Here is a 26,258-nt window from a genome sequence, read left to right as displayed (position 1 = left end):
CGTGAAGCTAGGCAGAAGAGATCACTTGGAATTCTGGAGCGAGATAGCACCAATATGCTGATGACATTTAGCTTTATCATTCTTGGGCAACTAGTATGAAGGAAACAGCTGATATCCTTGAATCCTGCCTGGACTTGATAAGAACGAGCAAGCTTGTAAGTCCAGTGCTGCTGATGAAGAGCAAGTCTGGTTCAGAGAGTACTTGTTTTGAAAGAGGTTGCATCCCTCTGAAAGATCAAACTTGTAACTTTGTCAAGAAGTGTTTTCACAATTACATTTAAGTGCTCCAGCTATGACCTTTACTGTGTTTGCATAATTAGGCATTATGATTTATGCCTTCGCCATGTAATGTTTAAACTTCTCCAACACATTTACAGCTACATGTGAAAAGCATCCAGAAACTTCTACTTGTATAAAAGGCTGCATGTAGGCTTTTGACCATTACTTAATATTAACATCATATTATACCAATATTGAAAAATCTGCATAATTGCTTATTGTTTTCTGCCTTCCATTCAAGGTATTCGTCTTTATTTTAAAGCCTTAAAAACTTAGGAAATGGCTGTTTAAAGGGCTGCCTGTTTCTTTATAAACTTGTTTGAATATCAGTATATACAGAAGATGCCCTTCTGAGATGACATGATTTGCAAATACTGTTTATCAGGTACATGTCAAAGAGGCTTCTCCTTGGCTGCCCGCTAAATGATCTTCCTTAAGAGATGCAATTGATTCTAGCTATATCTCAAGGAAAAAAAACGGAAATATTTTTTCAATCTAGCCTGCTAACCTGCTCTTAGCAATTTCATTTTTGGTTAACGTACAGCAATATCCCTTTGGTTTAATAATCTTACAGAATTGCTGTTATTTAATTGTTGTACATTGCCTTAAAATGTTTTCAACAGAAAGGCATGATGAAAATATATCAAAATAAGATAAATACTTTTCTTTTGTTCATCAGGGGTCATAAGGCTAATACAGTTAAAAGGAGCATGACTGTTTATCAGTTACAACCCAAAGCAAATAAGCCTAGAACAATTATACTTAGCTGCCAGTCACACTCAAATTCATTCCAAGTCTGGGAACTGAAACCTACTGCTTACTAAACCCTTTCCTGATCATTCAGGGAGTACAGTAAATTGCTTTGGATATTAAGGATCACATCTTGAGTCATTAAGGATCTTGCCAGTCAACGAAATTAACTGCATCCCAGGGATGCTCCAGTAGAGGGTATGCTGGGAAAGCTGAGATGTATGGCTATAGAACAGTGTTTCTCAACCTTGGCAACTTTAAGAAGTGTGGACTTCAACTCCCAGAACTCCCCAGCCAGCATGTATCAATGTTAGTTATATCAAGTTACATTAATTTGACTCTGCTCCAATAATGGAGTCCTGGTCAGGGTGAGCAGTTTTGGCTACCTAATACAAAAAGCTGAAGGGGAGCATTCCAAACAAAGGGGTCTGGCGAGAAATGAGATCTCCAGCTCAGGCAATCCCACCCTCCCTCTCAGGTGAATTACCTGTCGGCTGAAGAGACGCTGGAGCAGACCCTTTTTGGGCAGAGTAGGCTGCTGCCCCTTCCAGTCCAGATCAGCAGGTGTGGCTCCATCTGGACCAAATACATTCAGCTCCTTGAAACATTCTGTATCTATCATCTACAAAATAAATTAAAAAGATTCAGAACTCGTCATAGTTCTGCTAAGGCTCCCTGCTTGTTTCTCATAGCAGTTGTCCAGAATCAGCTACCAATACCCTGAACAGCCAGTTTTTGTGGCAAAAGCAGATAACCCATTTTTTATTCTCCTTTCAGAAGCACCATTTCCCAGAAGAAGACTTACCTCATTTTGCCAGGGAATAGGGACACTTCCAGTTGCAAATTTAAGATAGAAGTCATGGTCTGTTGGTTCCAACTCTACCCCTTTGACTGTGGAAAACTGCTCAATATCCAGGACATCTTTGCAATAAATAGCTTGGGGCTAAAAGGAATGCAGAAAAAATGTATAGAAGGCTTATTTTCATACATTTAAAATCTGCAAACAAGTATTATAAGAGCACACATCTTGGCTACACTATACATGTATTCCCAACTCACGTCAGGTTTGAAAGGTGGGTCCAGCATCCCAGCTTCCAGCCGTTTGAAATTCAGATGTTTAAACAGAGGATGGTCTTTCACCTCTCGAGCACCAGACCCTCGACATCCCAACCGTTCCAGGGGGTCTTTGCACAAGAGCTAAAATACAGCATAGTAAGTTCAAACACAGGTCTCTATATTGCTATGCAGTTTCCATTAAAAGGGAAATAAATTTAAACCAAATTTAAACTGAAAACCATTAACTTAGAGGGGAAAAAACTGCCATGAAACTTGAAGATGGTTTTTTGTCCTGACATCAAGACGGGAAGTGACTGTAATGACAGGAGCCCTCATCGAGAGGGCCCATCTTGGCAATGACACCAACTGGTAATCTTTGTTTTGCTTTGCTTTGACTTATGCTGGTGATACACAGCCACTATGATCTGTAAACCATCTTTTATGGCTTAGAATCTAGCTAATCAATAATCCATGGCTTAGTATGTTGTAAAAACCGAGGCACTGAGCGCTGATGACGAATTGAAGTTCTTGCACTGAACTGGCTACCAAACTACATTAAAAGTAGTTTTGTTTTCGTTTTTTAACAATTTAACACATATAATAAAAACCGTTGATTTTTTTCTGGCTGAACTCATTCTGGAGTAAGCCAGCACAGCAAACTCAGTTTTAATTATATTATAGTTTCCACCGAGCATCAATGACCTTTGAAGAGGAAAGGCGTTCTATTGCAAATTATAATTGCCTGATGGTCAAAGAGGCAGCACACATACCATGGAACACAGTGAGCGTGAGGCAGCTGAGAACTTCTCAGAATACTCCTCCTGGACTTCCTTCACCAGACGTTCCACTTCTTCACGCTTGATCTTCTTCCTGCGCTGCTGGAATGGAGACTGGCCCTCAATCATCTCATAGAGGAGGCATCCTAAAGCCCACCAGTCTGGGCTGAATGTGTACCGTTCATTCTTCACGACTTCAGGAGCTGCAAAAAGAACCATTTGAACAAGATCTTTACATAATCTTTACATATATTTATTTATTTATTTATAAATATATTCACTGCCCATCTCTCCCCAATGGAAGAGATGGAATCTGACACTGGGGAAAGCTCTGAAGCTCGCTGATTGTGTATGTGCTTTGCATGCAATTACCCCAGTTTTGGTACTAGGTAGGGCTGGAAAAGCCTGAAAACTTGAAGAGATTTAATTTTATTTAATTCTAGAGAACACTGAATTAAATAGACCAGCAGTCCAACTCAATATAAGACAACTTCCTAGGATCAATTAATCCAATGCACAATGGTCAAAAGTACTGTGTTTTCCCCGCTTCGTATTTACTGTACTGTGGGCGGTGGGGGTGGAAGATGGATACTTGCAAGGAAGAAGCAGAAAGAAGAAAAGAATATATTTTCTATTTCCCCCTACTTGGGATTTAGAGGTGTACACAAGATGTAAGAGGGAGCCATCTTGTTCTGTATACTATTGTAATTATAGGCTCCAACCTTTCCACAGTTTGCACAGTATTGTCACAGATCTGTTGATTCCTTCTCCTCCATCTAAACCGTACAAGGTAGTCCATCTGTTAGGAGTATCTACCAAAATATTCAGAAGGTGAATGCAAGCTGGCTTCCAGTGGAAATGGCGGACTGAATGGCTGTGCCCACTGTTTTGGGGGGCTGAGTGGACAGCGTGGCGGCTTTTTTTGGGCTCAGGCAGGCTTTCCTGAAGCCCAGAAACATTCTCTGGATCAAGGAGAATACTTGGAATTATCCCATTTGTCCTCTGGAACAGAGGCTTGCAGCCAGAAGATCGCAAACAGTGTTTTATGGTTGATGGTAAGAGCACCCAGGAGGCAGGAACGTCACCATTTCCAAGCTGCACTGTAGCCTTAAAGGGACACTAAGACCAGCCACCCCATTTCTAAATCACCAATTTGTTTTTTTTAAGTATATGTACCCCAAGAGAGGCTTTCTACAGTGAGGAGAAGCTGTTCTCTTGGTGCTTAACGTTATTTTTGAGATTACTTTTTAATTTTTTTTTAATGTTTTGGATTTCGTTTTCCTTCCAAAGGAAATTTCAAAGATTGAGTAAATAATTGTCTTCCTGTTATTATTTTTATATTACATTTGAAGATATTAGCATTTTCCTACACGTTGAATCAGCTGATTTGAACCTTCAGTTTTCTGTCTTCACTTTCCCTTGAGAACAGTCTGCTATTCAGTCTCACTTTGTGTAAACAACTTTCGAACTTTCCTGTATCTTCGACTTTAGCTGATTAAGTTCCTAGGGGGCACCATAATCTACAGTGTGAGACATGGAGGATTTCAAATAGATTCTTTCTGACCTTCACCAGGACTTTAAACAAATATCTTCTGACTTTTATCAAAACTTTATGCAAGATATCCAGGACATTGTGGAAAATATGAAAGCTAAAATGTGCCATCAGGTTGGGGATATGGTGGATGAAATTGAGGAATCTAAGAGAAAGAAAAGATTCTTTTAAGACTTGAGATTGGGATTTCTGTCAAAATCCTAAATGAAGTTTGGATAATGGAGTTGGAGAAATCTAAGGGGGAGAGTGATCTGCAAGCTATAAGTAGGGTCGATCTCCTGGTGGAATGCCATGAAAAGAACCTCGAATTTTGGAGGGGGGCAGCTGGGCTGTTTCATTTCCTTAAGAAGAAAGCTCTGTGCATATCTTGGGAATATGTGGCTTTGTTTTTTGTGTTAAGATTTTGTGTTTATTAAGATTGGGATTATTAAAATTGTTATACCATTAACTATAATAGCTGACAACTTAACGTGCCTTTCAATTTGATTTTTATTATAGTAGACAGAAATGTATAGAATAGTGGTAGGAAGGGAATAATTAAATATGTTTTATTTTTTGGAGGGGAGAAAGATGTTTAGGAGGTTTACATAATTTTTTTAAATTTTAATATAAGGGGGAGGAGTAACTGTACTTAGTGATTTTTATTATGTGTTAAAGGGGAATGATTTATAGAAATAATGTGGTGTTTTGGTTTAATATAGAGTAAGAGATCGATTATGGAAATTTTGTATATCCTTGCTGTTAAAAGTCAGAAGCCACATCTTCCTGTAAATTTTAAATTTTTTCTTCTCTTGTGTTTCTGCACTTTAGTTTTTCTCCTTTTTTTGTAGTTGTTTTTATTGTAGTTTTTATCCTTTCTTTGAAACTTAATGTCAGACTCCTCAACCAAATGTCAATTTAACATCTGATCGAACTTGCTGCCATTTTGAAGATATCCAGAAACCTGTGTCAGCAGACTGCGAGTCGCCAGCAGGGAAGGGGAATGAGATTGGAGTGTGAAATATATTGTTTGGGTTAGATGCCCCTTGCCAAGGTCAGCAGGCAGTAACCGTTCAAGCCATCTGCTGGTACCGGGGAGGGGTGCATGCCTAGGCGGGGAATCGGGGGGTGAAATAGAGGTTTGTGATTCTAAACTGCAGAATGTGCGGGAAAAGGGCATTCACCACTTTTTCCTTGTATCAGAACACTTCGCTTCATTAAACAGTTAATTGAGCACAAGTCTTTAGACTGTCATTGAGTGAATGCTCGAGCAGGCTGGTCATTGCACTTAATAAAATTTACTATAAAAAAAAGAAGGTGAATGCAAGCCAATCTATCTTCTGAATATTTTATTTCAACTGCAATTATATTTCTAGTCTGTAACCCCTGGATGGTTTGGGACATAGAATGTGCGAACAGCAGTTGACAGCAAATGAAATTCTGCTTGCTTGAGTTAATTCCATCTAATTCAGTGCATCTGGGTATTGACGCTGATGTTTCAGAAAAGGAATGCTACACTTCTACACAATCCTGCAGTTAAATATTAAAAAATCCTCCACAATCCAAAGTTTGAAATGAAAGTTTCTCTCTGGGTAACTTGAAAGCACCTTCCTAGCAGCTGCCTCAGCTTCTTCAGCAGGTCTACCTACAGATCTGCAGAAACATTAGAGATTTATTTGTTTTACAGGTAGTGTAATATTTCTGTTGGCTCCACAAAACAAACAATATTGGGAGTCCAAAGGTAACCCAGAAGGAAAAATATTTGGATCAAGGAAGTTATTGTCAAAACAAGCAAATGAAGCGACAAATGCATTTCCTTATTCTGCCTGGAAATCTAGCATATGTGTTCACTTTCTACCAGTTACTCAAATTTAAGCTCAGATACCCTTTAGAATGACATTCACCTGTTTTGCCCTGTAAGTTTTGACAAAATATTCTGTCCTTGCTCTGATGTGTTTCATGACTTCCGTGTGTTCCAGTCAACACTCCAGAGCACTTCTTGGATACTCACCCATGTAGCCAACAGTTCCAACCCGACCTTTTATTGTCTGTCCTTCCGGAACATGAACAGCCAGCCCCAGGTCAGAAATGCGGATGTGACCTGATTAAGCAAGAAGTGAGAGTGTCTCATTTACAGATTTCCTTCACTGGTTATAAAAGGGGAGCGGCATCAACTTACCCATGGAGTGACCGATTGGCCTGTGAAAAACATTTACTCACCATGGTCATCCAGAAGAATATTCTCTGGCTTCAAGTCCCTGAAGGAGAAGACAGATTTGTAAGAATAACTTCACTGAGATGTTCACGCAACACATTTATCTATATCTTCCATAAAGGGAATATTTGTCAGGCAGGACTGTTATTTTACAGTAACAGCACTTAAAGTATTGCATAATCCTTACCGAGACAGTCCCCAACTGAGTTCCAGCTATGCCCAGAAGTAAAGTGCATTCTCACCTGTAGACTATCCTCTCTTGATGGAGGTCTTCCAAGCCGCAGCAGATTTCAGCCGCATAGAAAACAGCCCGTGGCTCTTCAAATCCCGCCTCTCCCATGTGGTAGATGTGGAACTTCAGGTCTCCACCATTCATGAGAGTCAGGACCAAGCACAGTGCATCTTTTGTTTCATAGGCGTAGGCCAAACTCACCTATAATGCAATCAGGTCACTTCAGGACTAAAACAAACCTAAAATAGCTTCAGGAGGCCCAACATCCATATGCAAATATGCAGAACTGGGCTGACCATTCACCTTTCCAAACACCAGATATACAGTGATAGAAAAAGCTCTTGAAACAAGATGTTACTCAAGCAGTCATTAATGGTAGTTAATAGTTAACTGTATGCTATAAAGTTTACTGTAAAGTTAAGTGGTGGAGAGGAGCTAAAAGCGATGGAGGAAATAGCAGGAGTAGTGAATATGCCAAATACAAAGACGTCACTGCAAGAAGGCCCTGTTTAATTGGTTTCTCTTCACTGAAACTAAGACAAATGCAGCTTAGGAAGGGAGCTCAGTTATTTCAGTGCATCCCCTTTGGGATCCTTTCAGAACTGGTTTCAGTAAAAGCTTCAGTAATAACATTGGAAAATCCAGCAGATTGCAGGCAAGGCCAATTGTGTAGCCCCTCCCATCAAACATGGCCTGACTTAGAATCAGCTGTGAAGGACAGGACCCATGCAGAGTACCCTACTTATGTGGCCTTAAGTTTCAGATGCTGCACATTGACACTGGGACTAATGCCATGGAAGAATTTTGCCATCACTTTGTTAAACCCAAGTGCGAAACAGTAGTTGGAGGAAGAGTGAATGGTTCAAGAGGAAGACTGAAGAAGTTGATGAGATCCTCAGCAAGAGAGTTGAGAAGCTTAAAGTAGAAAAGCAATGTACAAAGCAGTGCATGGACACGGTTTTCAAGGAGCAACAATTATACAGAGGTACAATGAATATGTTGGCCTGATCTAGAGTTAGCTCTATATCCTTTTCCTTTTCTCACCACATGCCCTAACTGCTTTGGCTTACTTTTCCTAACTCCTTTTCTGTAATCTGCATAATGTTTCCTACCCCAAAAGGGTATGGCATGATGGGTGTATGGAAGAAGGAGCAGCGCTATATGTAACATTGCCCATTATCTTTCAGACCTTCCACAAAGCATCTACTTGCAGGTCAACATCCCATATAAACTGATGTCTGAGAGAAGCCAATAGTCCTGCACTAGCTATACATTTAGCTCCATGGGTTTATAGGCCGAGAGGGGAAAGTCCAACACCCTCTTCTTGCCACCTGGCTAAGAAAATCCCACTTCCTCTAGCCCTGCCCATCATGGAGCTGAGGTTGTGTGAGTGGGCAGCAAGCAAGAGCCAAGAGCATGACCAACCTTCTCTGAAGCAGAAGTAAAGCAGCTCCTATGTACTTACTACAAACCTACTGTTCACTTTCTCCAGTATTTGCTTCTCATTTAAGGCCATGGCTTCCCCTTTCCGCTTTTTTATCCGCTTCTTCTCAAGCTTCTTGCAGGCGTACATCTTCCCAGTGGCTCGCACCTGGCAAGCGCAAACCTTGAGGGGAAGAAATTAAGTATGATGGTTTTGGCAGTTCACAGGATTTTATCAGCTTTATCAGTTAAGTGGTTTATTGGATTCTGGAGTCATTACTCTGATACCTTCAAGCAAAAATGCTGCGATATCTTAGTGATTAAATGGTTTATTGAATCCATCACAAAAGCCTTGGCTTTTACTACAAAAATGGGTTCATAGCCCTCCTGCTGGGAATAATACGACAGTCCTAGAGCTCAGAATCAAACCTAAATGAATGGATTAAGAATGCATTCTTGCTAAATCCTTGCGTGTTTTGCAGCCATTAGTAGTCCCCTGGTTGTAGGAAGCAGCAAGAAAGGGCTCTAAATGCTTAGCATAACAATCGTGCTGTTCAAAAAGGTACTTCTGATCATCAGCATCTCCAATAACCAAGATCACATTCTTGTGGAGTTCTTATTCTGAAGCAGAAAAATATTTCCATACAGCAGGTTCCTAAAAGCAGGCAGGGGAGCCATCTCCTCAGGGCTGGTCAAATTACATACCTCTCCAAAGCCTCCCTTCCCCAGCACACGATATTGACGGAAAGTGTTCTTGGTTACGTGCCGCCTAAGAGAAAAATAGAGGGAATCAGAATAAACAGTAAGTTGTCCATTAAAAAGATGAAGTGTTAGTTCCATGCTCCTTTGATCAACACTTTATGCAAGCAAAATGTTATGCATAAGTCCGATGAACCAGAATAAAGGAAGAACCAGGTTCTAGCAGGCTAGCAAGGAAAAACCCTGATGAGGATTCCTTTTCACTAGGCGATCGAGATTCGCTCTCCCACTGTCAAAAAGATTGGTAAGGTCAGGAAATACATATATAAACACTAGATCCAAAGAAGTTGGATCACAAGTACCACTGAGTCCATAGTGAAATGGGATTTACCTTTCCAGATATTTCCACTGCAGGAAGCGGTTGAAATAAATGCTGTCAAGATAATCAGCAAAAGGTGCCATACTAAGGTAGTCATGGATGAGCCTAGAAAAGGAACCAGATCCTCTTAGGGACATTGAGGTCATCCCACACAGAAAAATAAAGACGATAAATGAGCCCAAGACTCATTTGTTCAAATAATTAACTGGACACCAGCTGGAAACTCCATTCCAAATTGCATGTTGGAAAGCTCCTAATTTGTGTGGCCAAGGCAATTCCAAAGATGCTACCCTGTAGGAAAGCCAAAGACCTAATACCCAACCTGGATAGCACTATGAGGGTGATTCCCATTTATAATGTCTGCCTGAAAGAGCAGGAGTCCATTGATTCATCATCAGTTTGATGGGACTCTTTCCACAGCTGCAGTGGCAGGACCAGTAAGGTTGGTCAGTGCAGCAAAAAGATCACCAAAGGAAAGTACTCCAGGCATTGCTTGGTTTGAAGGAGTTGTCTTTTAATACCATAGTATCTTCAAGTACAACTACTGTCCTTAAGGAAAAATTACCAGGGCAATGTCATCTGCATATGCCCAGACCATCTTTGCTAGACAAGTCTGGGCTAGTACTTGTTGCCAGATAACATACGGCGTTTGAGATTTAGATCTTCCTTATTTCTATATGCCCTGCCTCTCTTCCACTGAAATCAATCTAAGGTACTGTACATATGGTGTTGAAGAAATCTCTAATATGGATACTAATTAGGTTGCAGACCGGTTTAGTTTGATGCACCACACCCTCAGATATCTAATGTACACTGTTTTCCAGGATGCAGAATACAATTCAGAAGAAAATGTCTGGCTCTGAAAAATGAGGTTAGGATCCCTGCTCTTCCACCAGCTATCAAAAGTTCAGCATCTCTGCTAATAATCTAAATATTATTGATTAAGAAGATGCACACAAAGACGTTCTGCTCTGTGATGCCCAGTAGCTCTTCTCTGACAGGCAAATGAATAATACCTAAACAAAATCAAATTCCAAAATTTAGCAGTGACAAATCCTACATGCACTTGGTGAAGAGCAGGGTTAGACCTTGATGAGTGACCAGTCACTGTCCAGGGAAACATACACAACATTAAGCAAATTCTACCCACTCCCCCCCACTCACTTGGTAGATTCCTTAAAGAGTTCTTTACTTGGTTCCTGTTCCAGTCGCTCAGAACACAGATTTACTAGCTCCAAGGGCACGTTAGAGATGTGGTCCACACTCTGAGGGCAAAGGGTCAGTGTCAAACGAGGATTCATGACTCTGCAAGGAGCACTAACTAACTAGAACTTAGCCAGATTTCCCTCCTAAAGCACCAGTCCCCGGCAGAATTATCATGGACTGGAGGGATGGGGATAGGGCAGCAGCAGGGATAAACAGGAAGAAATTGCTGCGGCCTCTTACAGTAGTGTTTCTCCTTGCACTGCTAGACCTAAAACGTCTGTGGGAAGGCAATGAATGAAGCTGACTCAGCTAATTGTTTTTCCTACAAGGACCTGGCACTGAATGAGAAAGGGCTGAAATGGGCACCTGCATCATCTTCACCAGCATCATGATTGCCAAGTTGTGGCCATCCTGACTCTTTGACACACACAGACACACACAGACACACACACCGCGATGCCCCTGAAAAAAGACAAGTGCAGCTCTCACCAAAGCAATTGCACTTCCCAAAGCCCAGCTCACTATTAGAGTAACTCACAGTGAACCACTTGGCTCCTTTGCTTGGCTGCTGCAACCCAAGAAGCCCCTCACCTTAGGGTTCAAATACGCTTCAATCAGGCGCTTCCCGCACTCCTTCCGTTTCTCATCTGGGGCTACTTCATACTCAGCCTGCAATGAGAGCAAGTGACACCAAGTCACTCTACAGATCTCTGCTAGGAATAAAAACACAGCTGAAAAGATCCAAAACAGCCATTCCTTGTACAGAGAGACAGTGCAGGGAAGTGAGAGAATATTCTTTACGCGCTCCAGTATCTCTTGAGGAGAAGTCACTGTTTCAGTACATTTCAGGGATAACACTAGACTGCTCTGAAGAGAACAGAAACAAGAAAGCAGCAGGGACATGCACTCAGTTTTGAAAGGGATGCACTGTAGGATCCCCAGATGTAAAAATGTGCAATTAGTGCCCCCATCCCCAGCAGGTGCTCTTATCTAGTTGTGCTTACCACAGCATCTAGGAACTTGACACAGCGCGTAAGTTCCAGTCGTGTGTCACAAAACTGTCGGAAAAGCAGACGTCCAATTGGCTGTTTATCACACAAACTCTGGTAGTCCTGTTCTGGAGGCAAAATAAACATGGTCTCATTATGAAAATACTTGGAGCCATGTCCCAATCAAGGAGGATTCAAGAGACAGCACTTAAAGCCACTTTTCAACACACTGACTTGCTGGCTGAGAATTTTGAAAGCTGCAGTCCAAATACATCTGGGAGGCGCCACTTCGAGAAGGCTGTGCAGCAGCATATATTACACCTAAATTGATACGTTCAGAAATAAAACTAAAATCCATAATTTGCTTGAAAAAGCTGTTTTTTTTTTCACACTGGACAGTCTCCAAGAAAGGAATCTGGCATTTCCTATCAGATCCAAATAATCTCTCTGCAGCTTTATGACGTATCCTTTTTCCAACAAGATTTCAACCAGGCTTTCCTTGAGAGAAAATCAGTCCAATTATTTGATCCCAGAGAAGTTTTGGTATTTTGTTTTAACTTCCAGGTGGCTATTCTCAGCTAGAGAGGGAAGGAAGGATCTTTCTCAGACCCCAACCTTATTTCTGTTCTGCAGTAAAGAACAAAAATTCCCCTTTTGTTTCTTTACTGCAGAGGCAAAGATGAGAGGTCTACCTCCCTCAATTGCTTGCCAAAATTTAAGCCACCATACTTTTCATTAATTATTTTTCTCCCCTTACTTGATTTTTACACCCAAGAAGTTGAAGTTCTCTCTCTGTTAATTCCAAAGATAAACCTCATTCCCATTTTTGCCATGATCCAAGAGAGCAGGGAGGAAGAGAAAAATAAACATTCAGCTCTTTTATTAAATTGTTCTCTCAAGGCCTTTGTTCCTGCTCTGGGCATGTCAACTTAGCTGGAAGGAGGCAAATATATAAGAGTGACTTCTATCAAGAGGCAACAATATAGCTTTTCAACTAAGGGTTCTGCTGCATCAGGTTTAACTAAGAGATGACATAATGATTTGCCCATTTCAGGTAAGAAAAGGAAGATCATCACTGTGACACTGGGCAGACAGCAATAAACAGCATTATCAGATGGTGCATACCTAAGCCTTGCAGATGTCTATCCCACCATACAGCTTGATAATTCATTACTGACACACGAAACTTAACGGTGTTCAGAAACAGATTTCAAGTAATCCAGGGACTGACTGCAATAGCTAATAATCCCTATGAAGATATTCAGATTTCTTCCCAGTCTGAATGCCTGCTAGATCAATTGAACTGGGCTGAAATATATCGACAATGAGAAAATTGGCCATCATGCCAACCCTATACACTTACGTTCTTGAAAAGCTCCAACTTTATTGATTTATATGTTGGAATTGTATCCTGCCTTTCCTCCAGGGGCTCAAGGTGGTGTGCATAGCACTTCTTGCCCCAATAACAATAACCTATGAGGTAGGTTGGACTGAGAGAGAGTGATGGCTCAAAGTCACTCAGTGAGCCTCCATGGTTGAATGTAGACTTGAATTTGGACCTCCCTGGTCCTAGACCAACTCCTTAATTATTGCTATACACTAGCTGCTTCACAGATATCCCACAGGCTCAAACCACCAAAAAGTCGTGTTTGAATATGTCAAACATCTCATGTGTACTTTACACCAGTGGATTCCTCTTCTAACTGATCAGTAATCTTCACATCACCTCTATCATTATCAGTAACCCTGTATTTTATTTTCTATCACTTTCCTTCTCTCCCACAAAGGTCAGTACACAATTCTGTCTAAAGAGTTTATTCCTCCTGTACTACCTCCATTTCATCAATAGTTAGACTGCATATTTAACTCTAAACCTCAGAGAGGCATAGTTTGAAGCCATTTATTCTTGGATATGTGCTAATACAGTTAGGCAGTGGACCTCATTTCTGCATATAGTTCTAAGCTAGGATTTTGAGGGAGAAAGAGCAATTGCATTTCAGGAGAAACCATTAAAAGCAGGTAGATGGTTTTGTGCCCAGTAAAACAATGTTTAAAGTTTTTGCAAGCCAGTATTGAGCAAAAGGACTGATAGTGGTTTTGTTTGTTTCCCATATATCCCAAAAATTCATGCTGGTGTTTCTTTATCCTGTCACATTGTTGGAATCAGGACTAATCATAATTTTGCAGGAAGGCTCTTGCCATAAATCACCCTGCCCCAATCCTCTCATGGCACATGTTGTAAGACTCTCCTTCTCTGTGCAACAGTTTCTCTAAGGAAGCTGTGGTTTCCTGATCTGTGAAGAAAACAACACCAACTACAGAAACAGGAGGGGGAGGGACCACACGCAAGCTGAACCATTTCTTCCTCTGATAGGAAATGAGTGCATTGAATGAAGGAAGGTAAAGGGTTCAGAGCCTGGCAAGGTTATTGTTCAGTGCTCAAGAACATGGTCAAGCCAAACACAGGCAAGAGTTACGTGCTAGCCAGAGGCTCCATATTAGGTTGATCTGGCCCAAGGGCTCCATAATGAAATTGAAGGAAATTAATACATTGTAGTTAAAAAATGGATTTCCCATGAGATGGGAAATTTCATGCTTTTCTCTAAGCCTTCTAAGCCTTCATCCACAGATTGCTAATTTCAAAATAGAAAGCATCCCCCTTGGGCAACTTTGCACATTATATGATAACAACTGTACCGTTTTGAAAACCTACATATTATTCTCTGCCCAGCCACAATCTTTAGAGACATCTGTCCTGCATGTCAATGTTTTAATGTGTATTATCTCTAGATATATAGTAGCATTCACTGTGGCAACAATATTTGTTGGTAAGCTGCAGACTGGGCATTATAAAGAGTTGGAAAGGAAAGAGCCCTTTTATAAGATAGCTAGATATTGGGATTACTCCAGTTTCAAGATGGGGAAGAGAAAATTTCCAAATTAACTCAGGCCAATACTATAACGTTTAAGAGAACAAATAGCTAGGCTATGCAGAAAACATCCAGGTTTTTAGGTCAGCACTGAAATATTGGCAGAGATCCAAAACTGATTTTTCCTCTTCCATCAAATACAAGATAACACATCAGAAAGAATAATTAAGAGAAACCACTCAAGGAAAAAGCCTGAGCATTACTGTGGACAGCACAAGGAAGCCCTAATTCAATACACAATTGGGATCAACAAGAAAAAATGTTTATGCAGGAATAGAAGAGAGACTGGACTTAATGGGTCAGTAGTATAACATATGATCTGTATTCAATAGGTCCCACATTCAGTCCTTCATGTCTCCAAGTTCGGCAAGGAAACACATCCAGCTTGTGCTCCAAAGGGTCACTGCAAAGTTTGATAGACAACAATCCAACTCAATATATATCCCTCATCATTTAGAATCAAACATTCAGAGCATCAACCTTCCAAATAGGAACAGACTCACCATGATTAAGTGTATAAAAAGACAAGATTGGGGATGAATTTCTTCTCTTCAGCTAAGTAACTCTTTTATGCCTAATTATGTCAATGTAAAATTATCAACTGGTACCACTTCTTTCAGGTTCCTTACTTAAGGTTCAAAAAAGCCTCATGTACAGGCACCAATGAATCTACTTTTCAGGAAGAACGTTCTCAGATTCTGGGCAAGCAGAACCCCCAACACTAACTGGATCCCAGTTTCTGTTGCAATTTGTGAACAAGTAATAAAATGCCTTTTTGAGCAATGAAAGGGGCTCCCATTATTGCTTTCCTTTTTTTCTACTCTGAGCAAAGAAATTCCCACCACCCTCTCCCAGTAACCCTCTAGGTATGCCAGAGGGGAAAATTCAAGCCAGCAATTGTGGATCAGCGTTCATCCAAACTGCCAGCCCCCTTGATCTTCCTTAATGCAGTTATAGTACTACAAAGTTATTTTATTATCTGAGAGAGAAAAAATATCAAAATAGTATGGGGCACACACTAAACAGCCAAATCTCCATCAAACATAGGAAGACAAAAAATTCAAGTCTTATGTAAAAGAGTTCCTTTAAAAAAATAGCAATAATTTTTTAATCAAAAATATTTGCTTATTTATTTATTAAAATTATATAGCTGCCCATCTCACAGATGCCCATCTCATATCCTAGCGAAATGGGAAATGAACATCCAACAATGGCTACTAGGTCTTTAAAGCTGTCCTAAAGAACAGCATAGGCTTAACCCTAAACCTGTTCCTCACCATCCAGACCCTAAGAGCCGCTCCAGCACTGAGAGGGAACTTCAGCAGCACTTAGTCAGCTAGAGGCACAACAAGGTATCATCAGCATATTGACCCCATGCTGTCGGATCACCTTGACCAGCAGCCTCATGCAGATGTTAAATAGGAGTGGAGAGAATGCTGAGCCCCGAGGAACCTCAGAAAGCAAGGGACTCTGCCTCAGTCTCTCCCCTCTACCAATGTTGACTGGAATTGACCACAGACGAAGGAGAGCCACTGCAGTATAATGCTCCTCCCAATCTCTGAAGCCAGTCCAAAAGGTTACCATGATTGGTAGCATTTGCACTGAAAGCTGCTGAGAGATAAAACCAGGAGAGTTGTATGACCTCATTTTTGTCCCCCCAGAGGTGTCAACAAGCACAATCAGTGCTGTTTCCAGTACTGCATCCAGGCCTGAACATGTCTGAAAAGATAATCCACTTCCTCCAGATTTATCAAACCAAAACTTTCTACTAGCGTATATTCTCACATGGTCTTTATTTGAATTTGCTATAAAAATTAGAATATTATGCACGTTTAATGTGTTACACCTGTATACATCTTGTGTTTGGAAGTTTTGAAGAGTGTGGTATATGACTCTGAAACTTCGACCACTGACCCTTTTAGTAACCTACCAAACCTAGATGCATGAACCTACTCTGAATGGCAGTTGCTCAAAAAGAATTCAGAGGTTTTTTTCTAGCCTTCCTACTTGAGATTGTCCCTAAATCTATCACACCATAAAGTACAGATGTGCAAAACGTACCATTTCAGGAACAGACCATTAAGAAGAACTTTGGAATGTTCTATTTCCTCTCTGGACCATGCTGACTAAGCCACACTAGGGGTAGTCTGGAGATTTTTCTAGAAGCAGTTTATAGTATTCTAGACTTAGTGTTCTGGACAAAACAAGAGGACTGACATCTGGACAACTGCTGGAACACACCAGGATATTCCTTGAAAGATAGCTTTTGTTTTGCAATTCCCTACTATAAAGTATATATTCTACTACTCAGTAATGTCACTTCACAAGACTATCAGCAGGTCATAATGAGATGATACAGCACAAGGAAAGATAGGCAAGAATTCCATGACAGAATTATTTTAAATTATAGTGGCACTACGATGAAATCCAACATAGTCACGCAAACATATGAATGAACACAGCTTACTGTACAAGAGGATGAATGAACATGACCTTGTTTCAAGCATTTGAAGCTTTTTCACTTACAGCCAAGTAATCCTTGCCCTAGTCAGGTAGGGTCAAGAAAGTAATAGGCAAAATCTTACTCCTCACCCAATGTATGCCGAAGATCTTCACACTGGCTGATGTGTGGGAACTGCAGCATTTGGCGCCATTTCTTACTCCTGCCCTTTCGATTCCCACCTCCACCTACATGAGACAAAGAAGAAAGAAAATACTAATAAAGTAGTGAGAGAACCAGAACAGTATTTATAAATATCCTGTTGTTCCCAACAGTTGCTCATGATCAGAACTCAATTCATCAGTGGTCAAATCTACCTCAACTGTTTCCTGAGCAATCTATATCAAGAAAATTTTCCAAGGGCTCTCTGCAGACACAAATAATGAAAATACAACTGTGAAGAGTTTCATTAAGATCATAGACTGTCTCCCTGTAAATAACCTTCACTGGCCAAGTACATAATGCATTGAAATATGATCTCCAGGATTTTCTTCCATATCACAACTGCAGGTAAACATTACATTCTAGTCAGTGCCAAGTCCTGAATACACAAGTGAACTTGCTTTACATAAGAACACGCGTCAAAGGACAGGAACTTGTAAGATATTACCTCGTAGGGCTATGTGGAGCTTCAGATCACATTCTAAAAATGTGCTTCAGAACACACCGGAGCATAAATATAGCACCTCTCTGCAATTCTTTGATTAAACCATGTCTCTAGGACTGGGTACAGGCACAGAGGGCAGCCATGTGATCCTGGGAAAAGATCCCACTGCTTGAAAGAGTTGCAGAGAGATGCTATATTCACACGCTTCAGGGCACTTTTTTGGAATCTAACCCAAAGTGTTGCACAGCCCCACTCCTAAGCAGTGAAACCGATTTATGGGTTACCAATATAGTAATCACTTGAGTTTGAACATTAAATAAGGATATGGCCTAAGCCTCCTGAAGAATCTGTATAACGACCAAGTAGCAATAGTAAGAACAGACCACAGAACAACGGACTGGTTTAAGATTGGGAAAGGAGTACGGCAGGGCTCTATCCTCTCACCCTACCTATTCAACTTGTATGCAGAACACATCATGCGACATGCTGGGCTTGAGGAATCCAAGGCTGGAGTTAAAATCGCTGGAAGAAACATTAACAATCTCAGATATGCAGATGATACCACTTTGATGGCTGAAAGCAAAGAGGAACTGAGGAGCCTTATGATGAAGGTGAAAGAAGAAAGTGCAAAAGCTGGCTTGCAGCTAAACCTCAAAAAAACCCAAGATTATGGCAACCAGCGTGATTGATAACTGGCAAATAGAGGGAGAAAACGTAGAGGCAGTGAAAGACTTTGTATTTCTAGGTGCAAGGATTACTGCAGATGCTGACTGCAGTCAGGAAATCAGAAGACGTTTGATCCTTGGGAGAAGAGCAATGACAAATCTCGATAAAAAAGTTAAGAGCAGAGACATCACACTGACAACAAAGGTCTGCATAGTTAAAGCAATGGTGTTCCCCATAGTAACATATGGCTGCGAGAGCTGGACCATAAGGAAGGCTGCGAGAAGGAAGATCGATGCTTTTGAACTGTGGTGTTGGAGGAAAATTCTGAGAGTGCCTTGGACTGCAAGAAGATCAAACCAGTCCATCCTCCAGGAAATCAAGCCAGACTGCTCACTTGAGGGAATGATATTAAAGGCAAAACTGAAATACTTTGGCCACATAATGAGAAGACAGGACACCCTGGAGAAGATGCTGATGCTAGGGAGAGTGGAGGGCAAAAGGAAGAGGGGCCGACCAAGGGCAAGGTGGATGGATGATATTCTAGAGGTGACGGACTCGTCCCTGGGGGAGCTGGGGGTGTTGACGACCAACAGGAAGCTCTGGCGTGGGCTGGTCCATGAAGTCACGAAGAGTCGGAAGCGACTAAACGAATAAACAACAACATGGCCTAAGACTAAACCAAAGTAGCATTATAGAATTTACAGTGCTAATAAAGAGACATTAATTGCTGACTTCTTCTAAACTGTTCTTGGGTGTTATTATGGATTATAGGAATTTAAAAGTACTTAAATCTCTATACATACCACCAATACCTCATATTCTCTCTAAAGAAGAAACAACCCTACCCAGCAACCACCTTTTCCCCACTTAATTAGGTCTTTTTATTGCCTTGAGTACAATCTCCTAGATAGCATCGACCAGATGCTTTGCAGAAAAACAGATTCCGCCCCCCATACCTCCATAACAGCACAAGGCATACAGGGCAGTTATAATCTTAATATTCTTACAGCAAAGGAATCAGAAGCTGAGAAATACTGATGCACAAGACCATCCAATGCGTGAATCAGAATATAAATCTGGGTTTAAGCAGTCAGCAGTCCACAGTCATTTTTCTCTTGTAATGCCTACACTTCTAAGGATGCAGAAGTGAAGTTTATTCTTAAGAAATATCTGTCAACACAACCTTTAGTAAAGAACCAGTATTGTTAAACTGAAGTAGGTTGGCCAGATTTCCTGTGAAACCCTTTACAAGAATATTTAAATGCATCTATAGAGTGGAGGAAGACAATAGTCAGCTCAGCTGCACAGAAGGAAGCAACTATCTCACCAACTGAAGAAACTGTATTCACTACTTTTTCAGTTTATAAAGAAAGCCAGTTCTTTGCACTGCTACATTCAGCCCATCTCTAATATAATCAATGGAAATGGATCGAATGGAAGATGGGCAACATTTCTAGAAAATAAAGCTCCAAGTTGGAGAGAAACTACAGTACAGATAACATTATTATATTGGAAAGCCTGAGTGTTGACATTAGACAGGTCATTTAGAACTAACACATCATGGTTTTAAGACTTGTTTTACGGCTTTGGCTGATCTCAGAAGCTAAGCTTGGTTGGCCCTAGTGATTGCTCAGATGGAGGACTACCTTCAAATTCCAGAGCTGTTGGTTAGATTGGGAAGTCAAAAAGATATCCTGGAACCAGGCAATAACAAACCATTTCTGTAACACTGCTAAGAAAAATGCATGAATGAAATCACCATGAGTTGAGCTTGACTTGCGGACATCTTTCCCTTTCCTGGAAATTTAACCATGGGGTACAGAGAGCAGGAAAGGGACAGAAGAATACAAAAGCCTGATGTGTAGCAAACCCTTCTTTTTCTTTCTTATTAGAGAACAGGCATTGCCTGAAACAGCACAAAATAATTGTGCCTTATGATTGACTATACAAATCTAGGCAGGAAGTGAATCAAGGCAGTGGGCAGCCAGCAAGACAATACTCTCAACTGCAGCTCCATGAAGGGAGAGGCCAACTAGCATCAGAAGTATATCTTCCTTGTAAAGGCCTATGTTGTAAAAGTCTCCCAGCTCTATCATTTACCAGATCCCAGCACCAGTCATTATTTTTTTCCTTCCAAAGGAGAAATCCATCGCAAGGAAAAAGAAGACAGCAGCTCAGCCATTCCGTGCATCTTATCTCTGTAGAACAGAGTCAACTACCATGGCAGAATTGCTCACAAAGGGGAAAAGGTCCTTCAGTTTCTCCCCTAGTAATATCATTACTAATTCCTTTAAGGAAACATTTGTAAATGGGATTCACTACATACATAACTGCAAAGAAGCACAGCTTAATAAAAGCAGCTTAGACTTTGCAAGTTATTTTGAAGTCTAGAGGGAATTTAGCAGGAGAGAAGAGAGAAGATGTACATAATTGATGTTGCTCTCTTTGATGAGCAAAAGCAGAATCTGCAAAATCAGTGTGTATATGTGCTGCTGAATGTATATATATGAAGAAAAATGACAGAATATAGAATTTTTAGCTATCATAAAGTCTCCTTCAAATTGTGATTCCTTGTGACTTTATGGATACATGAATGTTAATTTACATCTATAGAACATATTACTGTTGCATTCAAGATCACTATCTCATACAGTTTGGAACCCCATAGCCTCAGTTCCCTCTCAGTTTTGTTGTTGCATCTCAGGGTTGGGAATCGGAAACTTTTTTTTCCATCTTCCAGAGTCTCCTCTGATTATAATTGCTGGTGTGATTTTCTGCCATTTTGAAGCAGGAAACATTAAATAGTAGTGTAAGCTCCAGAATAGGCTTGATTGATTGATTATGTGCCATTGAGTTATTGTCGACTCTTAGCAACCACATAGATCTTCTCCATAACAATCTGTCCCTAACCTGGTCTTTCTTCCAATGGTGCACTCAGGGCCACTGTAATTGAGTCCATCCACCTTGCTGCTGGTTATCCTCTTCTTCTTTCCTTCCACCCTTCCTAGTATTTACAGCCTTCTCCAAAGAGCTAACTCTTCACATAATGTGTAGGATAATTTGAGCCTGGCCATTTGTGCCTCAAGTGAGAACCCTAGGTTGATTTGTTCAATGATCCATTTATTTGTTTCTTTGACTGTCCACAGTATTCTCAGGAGTCTTCTCCAACACCAAAGTTCAAAGTTGTCAATACTCTTTCTATCCTGCTTCTTCAAAGTCCAACTTTTGCTTCCATAGAGTGTCACAGAGAATGCCATGGCTAGCACTATTCTAATCTTTGTAGGTACTCGCACAACACAGCATCTGAGTATCTTTTCCAAGGCCTTCATGGCTGCTCTACCAAGTGCTAGTCTGCAGCGTATTTCATGATTACTTGTTTCTTTACTGTTGATAATTGATCCTAAACGGCAGAAGCTATCCAGCACTTCGACATCTTCACTGTCAATTCTAAGGCTGGTTTTTGCACCTGGTGTCATTAGTTTGATATTCTGCATATTTAATTTCAGTCCCATTTTTTCACTGTGCCCCTTGACTTCTAAAAACAGACAAAGACTTTAATTCTCCCCCAAAGCCAGGAAAGAAAAAACACCAACCCTGTTTATTTGCATCATTACCCCACCTTATCCTTTGGTTTCCATCAAAATGTTAAATACAACACTCAGCCACTCAGAGGTTGCCACCAAAATGCATGACATTGACAAATAGCATGAACACTAGATTATAGGTGCTTTAGCAAGAAAGGAGGAAGATTTCAGTTCCAGAGAGATCCAGAACCAAAAGTAAAGCCTAATCCCTACAGAACAAAGTGTTCGTTTTCTTAAAAGCAGGCCTGTCCAGAAGAGATTTGAGAACTTGTTTAGCCTTGATGGCTATTTTTAATGAAGACTTCCTATACAGAGAAATAATTTAATCCAAGAATTTACATACGGATCTTGTACAAGAACCAAACATGTATTTATTTTGCTGTATGTAAAATATCTGCAGCAAAACCAGAACCAGCTGAAATATTTAGTACAGCACTATTGTTTGTTTTACATGCACTCATTAAATGAAGCAAAACAGACTTCCAAGCTCTGTGCACTTTTTCCTACAAGCTAGTAGCAGTGTCCATATTGGATTCACATTGGAACCTCTCAAAGATCTTAAGGGCTCTAACTTATTTAGATGGCTACTTAAGCCATCACAATATGCTGCATAAAACATGGAAATGGTAGATCTCCATGCCCTACAAATATATAAAGTGCTTCCTTCTGGAATTCTAGTATGGCAATTTTTCAACAGGACAAATGGTTGTACATATGAGGCAATCTGTACATAGCAAGCTAATGGTATTATATCTACTTTACTCTTTGTAACTATTATAAACAAGCCTGTGCAATTCAGACACCACCTTTGGCAGAGTATAGTATGGTGAAACATGGCACGAACAGGGTCTGGTTGCCTCACACGCACCCATAATTTTGCAGAAGACGCTCTCTTATAAAATGTATTGCATCATTAGCACTAAAGCCCTCTCTCTTCCTTTGTGAATTTTTGAAGACTCATCGCCATCACACTCCTCAGAGAAGAAGGAACTTTAACTTACACAAAAGACTGCATCCCCATGCACTTACCAAACAGCATGATTCAGAGGATTTACTTTCAAATCCACATTTATAAGACCGCAGAATTTAACCAAGATCTTCAGAGTCTTGATAAACACATAAATGCCTAGTCAGCCACAGATATCTTATGCTGCACATTTAATGGACACAGTTTAAATTGTATCCAGCTGTATTTGGAAAACGACAGACATAAAAAATATATATATATATCTAAATCTCCTGCCAGAAAACCTTCCAGGCCTAATAGCATGGTGACTTTAAAAAAAAACAAAACCTCAGTACTTTATGGCAGCTGGTCCTATGGCCATTACTTCAAATATACTGTGATTCGTTCCCTCTTTATAACCACCTTAAAGTAATGTATAGTTCTCTACCTTACAAGAAAGCCATTCTCCCAATGACCTAGACATTCTCTTACCCCAATTCAATTGTTTTCTATAGGCTTTCACTCTCTACATGTTTCTCTTTACTACCCAAAGAGTTCCAATTGCAATTGTTCATTATATAGGTCAATCCCTTCCTATGATTCAGGTAGTTTAATTATTAGGGATACCCGATTCTATTAATTTTAGTATTCTTTTCAAGATTTTTTTTTAATTTAAGCAGAGACTTATTCAGAATCTTAATTCTCATACCGCTTTTTGTCCATCAAAATAGCTACCAAATGATGAAGAAACACTTGTTCCTCTGTTTAAAAGAAATCTAGGTTTCATATAAAGCTCTTAAAAGATCTTCTTTGGTTCACAATAGATTACAGTTTTTCAATGGGTGGTCCATTTTATTCATTAATTTAAAAAATTAAGACACTTTGAGCACATTCCTATACATGTCTACTCAGAAATTTCAGTTAATATGATGAGGCTTGCTTAGGTTACAATCATATCCATATTTTCTTGACAGCAAGTCCCAGTGATACAATGGCACTTTCTTCTGAATAAAGATAAAATAAAGACTATGCTGCCATAGTCAGGGTGATTGATTCTCATTTGCCAAAACTATATATATAGACAAAATAATCCTATATAAAAACAAAAGCTCCTTCAAGAAAATGTGGTTAAGGGTGGATGGCAAATAGATGACAGACTAAAGAATTGGGGATCACAGTTACATTTATGGTCTTCTTGCCCAGAGATGCCAAGACTTCCTAGACAGCTAATCCAAAATAAAGTCTCCAACATCCCAGCCTCAGACGACTTCAAATTATACAATAGATGCAGGGAGAGAAAGTGAGCTAAAAGAACATTTTCCAGCAATAGTCTCATAAAGGAAACATCTCCTACATGGCCTTTAATGCAAAGTCATTGTCTTAATAGAAGTTAATCCAAAAACTAATTTTTCTCACTTACTATCAAGCCCTAAGAACTTTGTGGATGAATTCAGAATTCAAACGGTCATTTAATGTGTTACTTATGACCACAGGAACTGATTCAGAAGAAACAAGATTTTCACAAGTCAATAAACCCTCCTCCACAATAAGCAGAACTGAAACAGTTTAGTAAATCCACACTCATAGATCTATACAGATTTACATGCAACTCCTCACAGTCATATCAACCCTTTTGCAGGAGACAGATGTTATATGCAAAAGTCCACAATGCCTATAAAAGGATGACAGATTTGCAATGGCACCCACAAAGACTTTCAGTGGCTATAGCCTGGTCCACATATAATACTAAGCCTTCATGAGATTCATTGTCTGGTAAATACAATATGTATGTCGGGCTATTATAGCTTGTTCAATGAAACATGTTAAATTCTGGGTTAGTATTGTATGAAAATGAAACTATTATCTGTCAGAAGGTATTCTATTAGCTAAGATAAGTTAAAGGAAGTGTGAAGACATCAATTTGGAGCTTGGAGAACTAAGTTAACTCACATCACTGTTCCAGAACAGCAGCTACAACTGTGAGGAAAAAGCATATTCAATCAAAAAAGGAAGAAGTCACTTCTTGCCTCATTGTTTTTCCCATCTGATGTGAAGGCAGACACAGAAGGACAAACTGACCCAAACCCACACCTGACAACATGGGATCCTTGTCCAGATCATTCCACAAAAGTATGTTCAGGCTATTTTAGCATCCAGTCCTATCACTTTTAATAGAGAAACACCTATGTGACCATGTGACCTTACCACATCCTATGGGGGTTGGGAGGAGGAAAGCACATCAAATGCATTACTATTTTAATTAACTTGTAGGGATTCCCTTAGAGTTAGTTGTGCATCGTGACATTTCTGAGCTCCTTTCAAGCATGGGAAGCAAGATCACACCCTTGAGTTGATGTAAGACTTCTGAGGAAGCCCTCTTCTGCATATTGCCCGAATTGATACTGAAGTCCAGGAAAGTGCAAAAGACTTTAAACAGAAGAAGCCAGAGCATCTCTCCGGCATCACCCACAAGCTACAGTCCCCCCACCAATACAACCCCTTTGCTCCATTTCTCAGTTATCTCGACTTGTTTCCACCGCTTCGTGGACAGCTCCTCTGCCAGGCCTCGTAAACGTCCACCTCTCTCGGCTGCTAGTTCGTGACTCAGAAGCTCTGCAGCCTCGTACTTCCGACAGCCCGGGCAGCCGAGGCGGCAAGAGCTCACTGGCCACCGTGCCACAACCGCCAGTCCTCTCGCCGCCTCTTTCACGCTGATGCTTTTCAAACAAGCATCGCCCTCCAGCTCAGCCTCACCTCCGCCTGACCACTCACGCCGGCCGGGCTGGCCCTCGGGAGCTTCCACCGCTGCCTTGCCTCTGCAGACCACCCAGTCCTCCGCCCACTTCCCCTGCCAGCCAGCCAGCCAGCACAAAGCTCCACCGGCCACCCCCTCCTCCGAAGACGGCCGTGCATTTCACAAGAACCGCGGTGCCCAGGCAGGAGCGGGGACGGTGGGCCAGAAAGGACCAGCCCTCGCTCAATCCGGAGAACGCATGGGCTCCTTCCCTGTCACTCGCCCGGCCTTTCCTAACCGAGCGCGCTGCAGAGCGCAGACCAGGTTCTCACCCTCGCGCGCCTTGAGCAGCACAGTGTTGGCCACGATATTCTCCAGCTCCATTGGGGCCCGCCCGAGGCGCCGCCGCCGCCGCTCCTGTCACCTCTTCCCACCCGACCGCTCTCATTCACCCCCACCTCCGACCGCCTGGTCCGGCACCTCAGCTACTGTACCTCCATTCTAACCCGCCCACTGCCTGCTCACCTCGACCAATCCCCGCGCGAGCACGGCCCGCATCGATCCCTAAATGGCCCGAGGAACTCCCCCGCCTCCACTCTGCCCTTCTTTCTCATTGGTCGCCCAAAGAAAAAAAAGCCACATAGAAGGCATGGGCCGGAGGGTGATTGGTTGAAACTGCTTTCGCGAGGTGGGGGATGCTCTTAAAACAGAGTTGAGGCTCTGGTCATCGTGGTGAAGAATTTGTTGAGGAGGGTTG

The 26,258-nt window shown here is 41.1% G+C and overlaps 1 protein-coding gene across 1 annotated transcript in view; it reads right to left on the bottom strand.

The window, feature by feature from the left end:
- GRK6 (G protein-coupled receptor kinase 6) overlaps positions 1–25,948 on the bottom strand; it is a 36,678-nt gene extending 10,730 nt beyond the window's left edge. Inside the window, exons 1-15 of the mRNA XM_063292068.1 lie at positions 25,834–25,948; positions 17,057–17,152; positions 11,550–11,662; positions 11,137–11,214; positions 10,504–10,604; positions 9,352–9,444; positions 8,967–9,030; positions 8,305–8,445; positions 6,850–7,040; positions 6,613–6,650; positions 6,404–6,493; positions 2,856–3,064; positions 2,089–2,226; positions 1,835–1,972; positions 1,517–1,651 (exon numbers count right to left, since the gene is read on the bottom strand). Coding sequence (XP_063148138.1) covers positions 1,517–1,651; positions 1,835–1,972; positions 2,089–2,226; positions 2,856–3,064; positions 6,404–6,493; positions 6,613–6,650; positions 6,850–7,040; positions 8,305–8,445; positions 8,967–9,030; positions 9,352–9,444; positions 10,504–10,604; positions 11,137–11,214; positions 11,550–11,662; positions 17,057–17,152; positions 25,834–25,885 — 1,677 coding nt within the window. The 5' untranslated portion in view covers positions 25,886–25,948. The remainder of the gene's footprint in view (positions 1–1,516; positions 1,652–1,834; positions 1,973–2,088; positions 2,227–2,855; positions 3,065–6,403; positions 6,494–6,612; positions 6,651–6,849; positions 7,041–8,304; positions 8,446–8,966; positions 9,031–9,351; positions 9,445–10,503; positions 10,605–11,136; positions 11,215–11,549; positions 11,663–17,056; positions 17,153–25,833) is intronic.
- Positions 25,949–26,258: the final 310 nt, after the last annotated feature.

The sequence above is a fragment of the Candoia aspera genome, chromosome 2, assembly GCF_035149785.1.
Source record: "Candoia aspera isolate rCanAsp1 chromosome 2, rCanAsp1.hap2, whole genome shotgun sequence".
Classification (NCBI taxonomy): domain Eukaryota; kingdom Metazoa; phylum Chordata; class Lepidosauria; order Squamata; family Boidae; genus Candoia; species Candoia aspera.
Note: the sequence above shows the minus strand (reverse complement) of the source record. Positions and strands in the feature narration are given on the sequence as shown.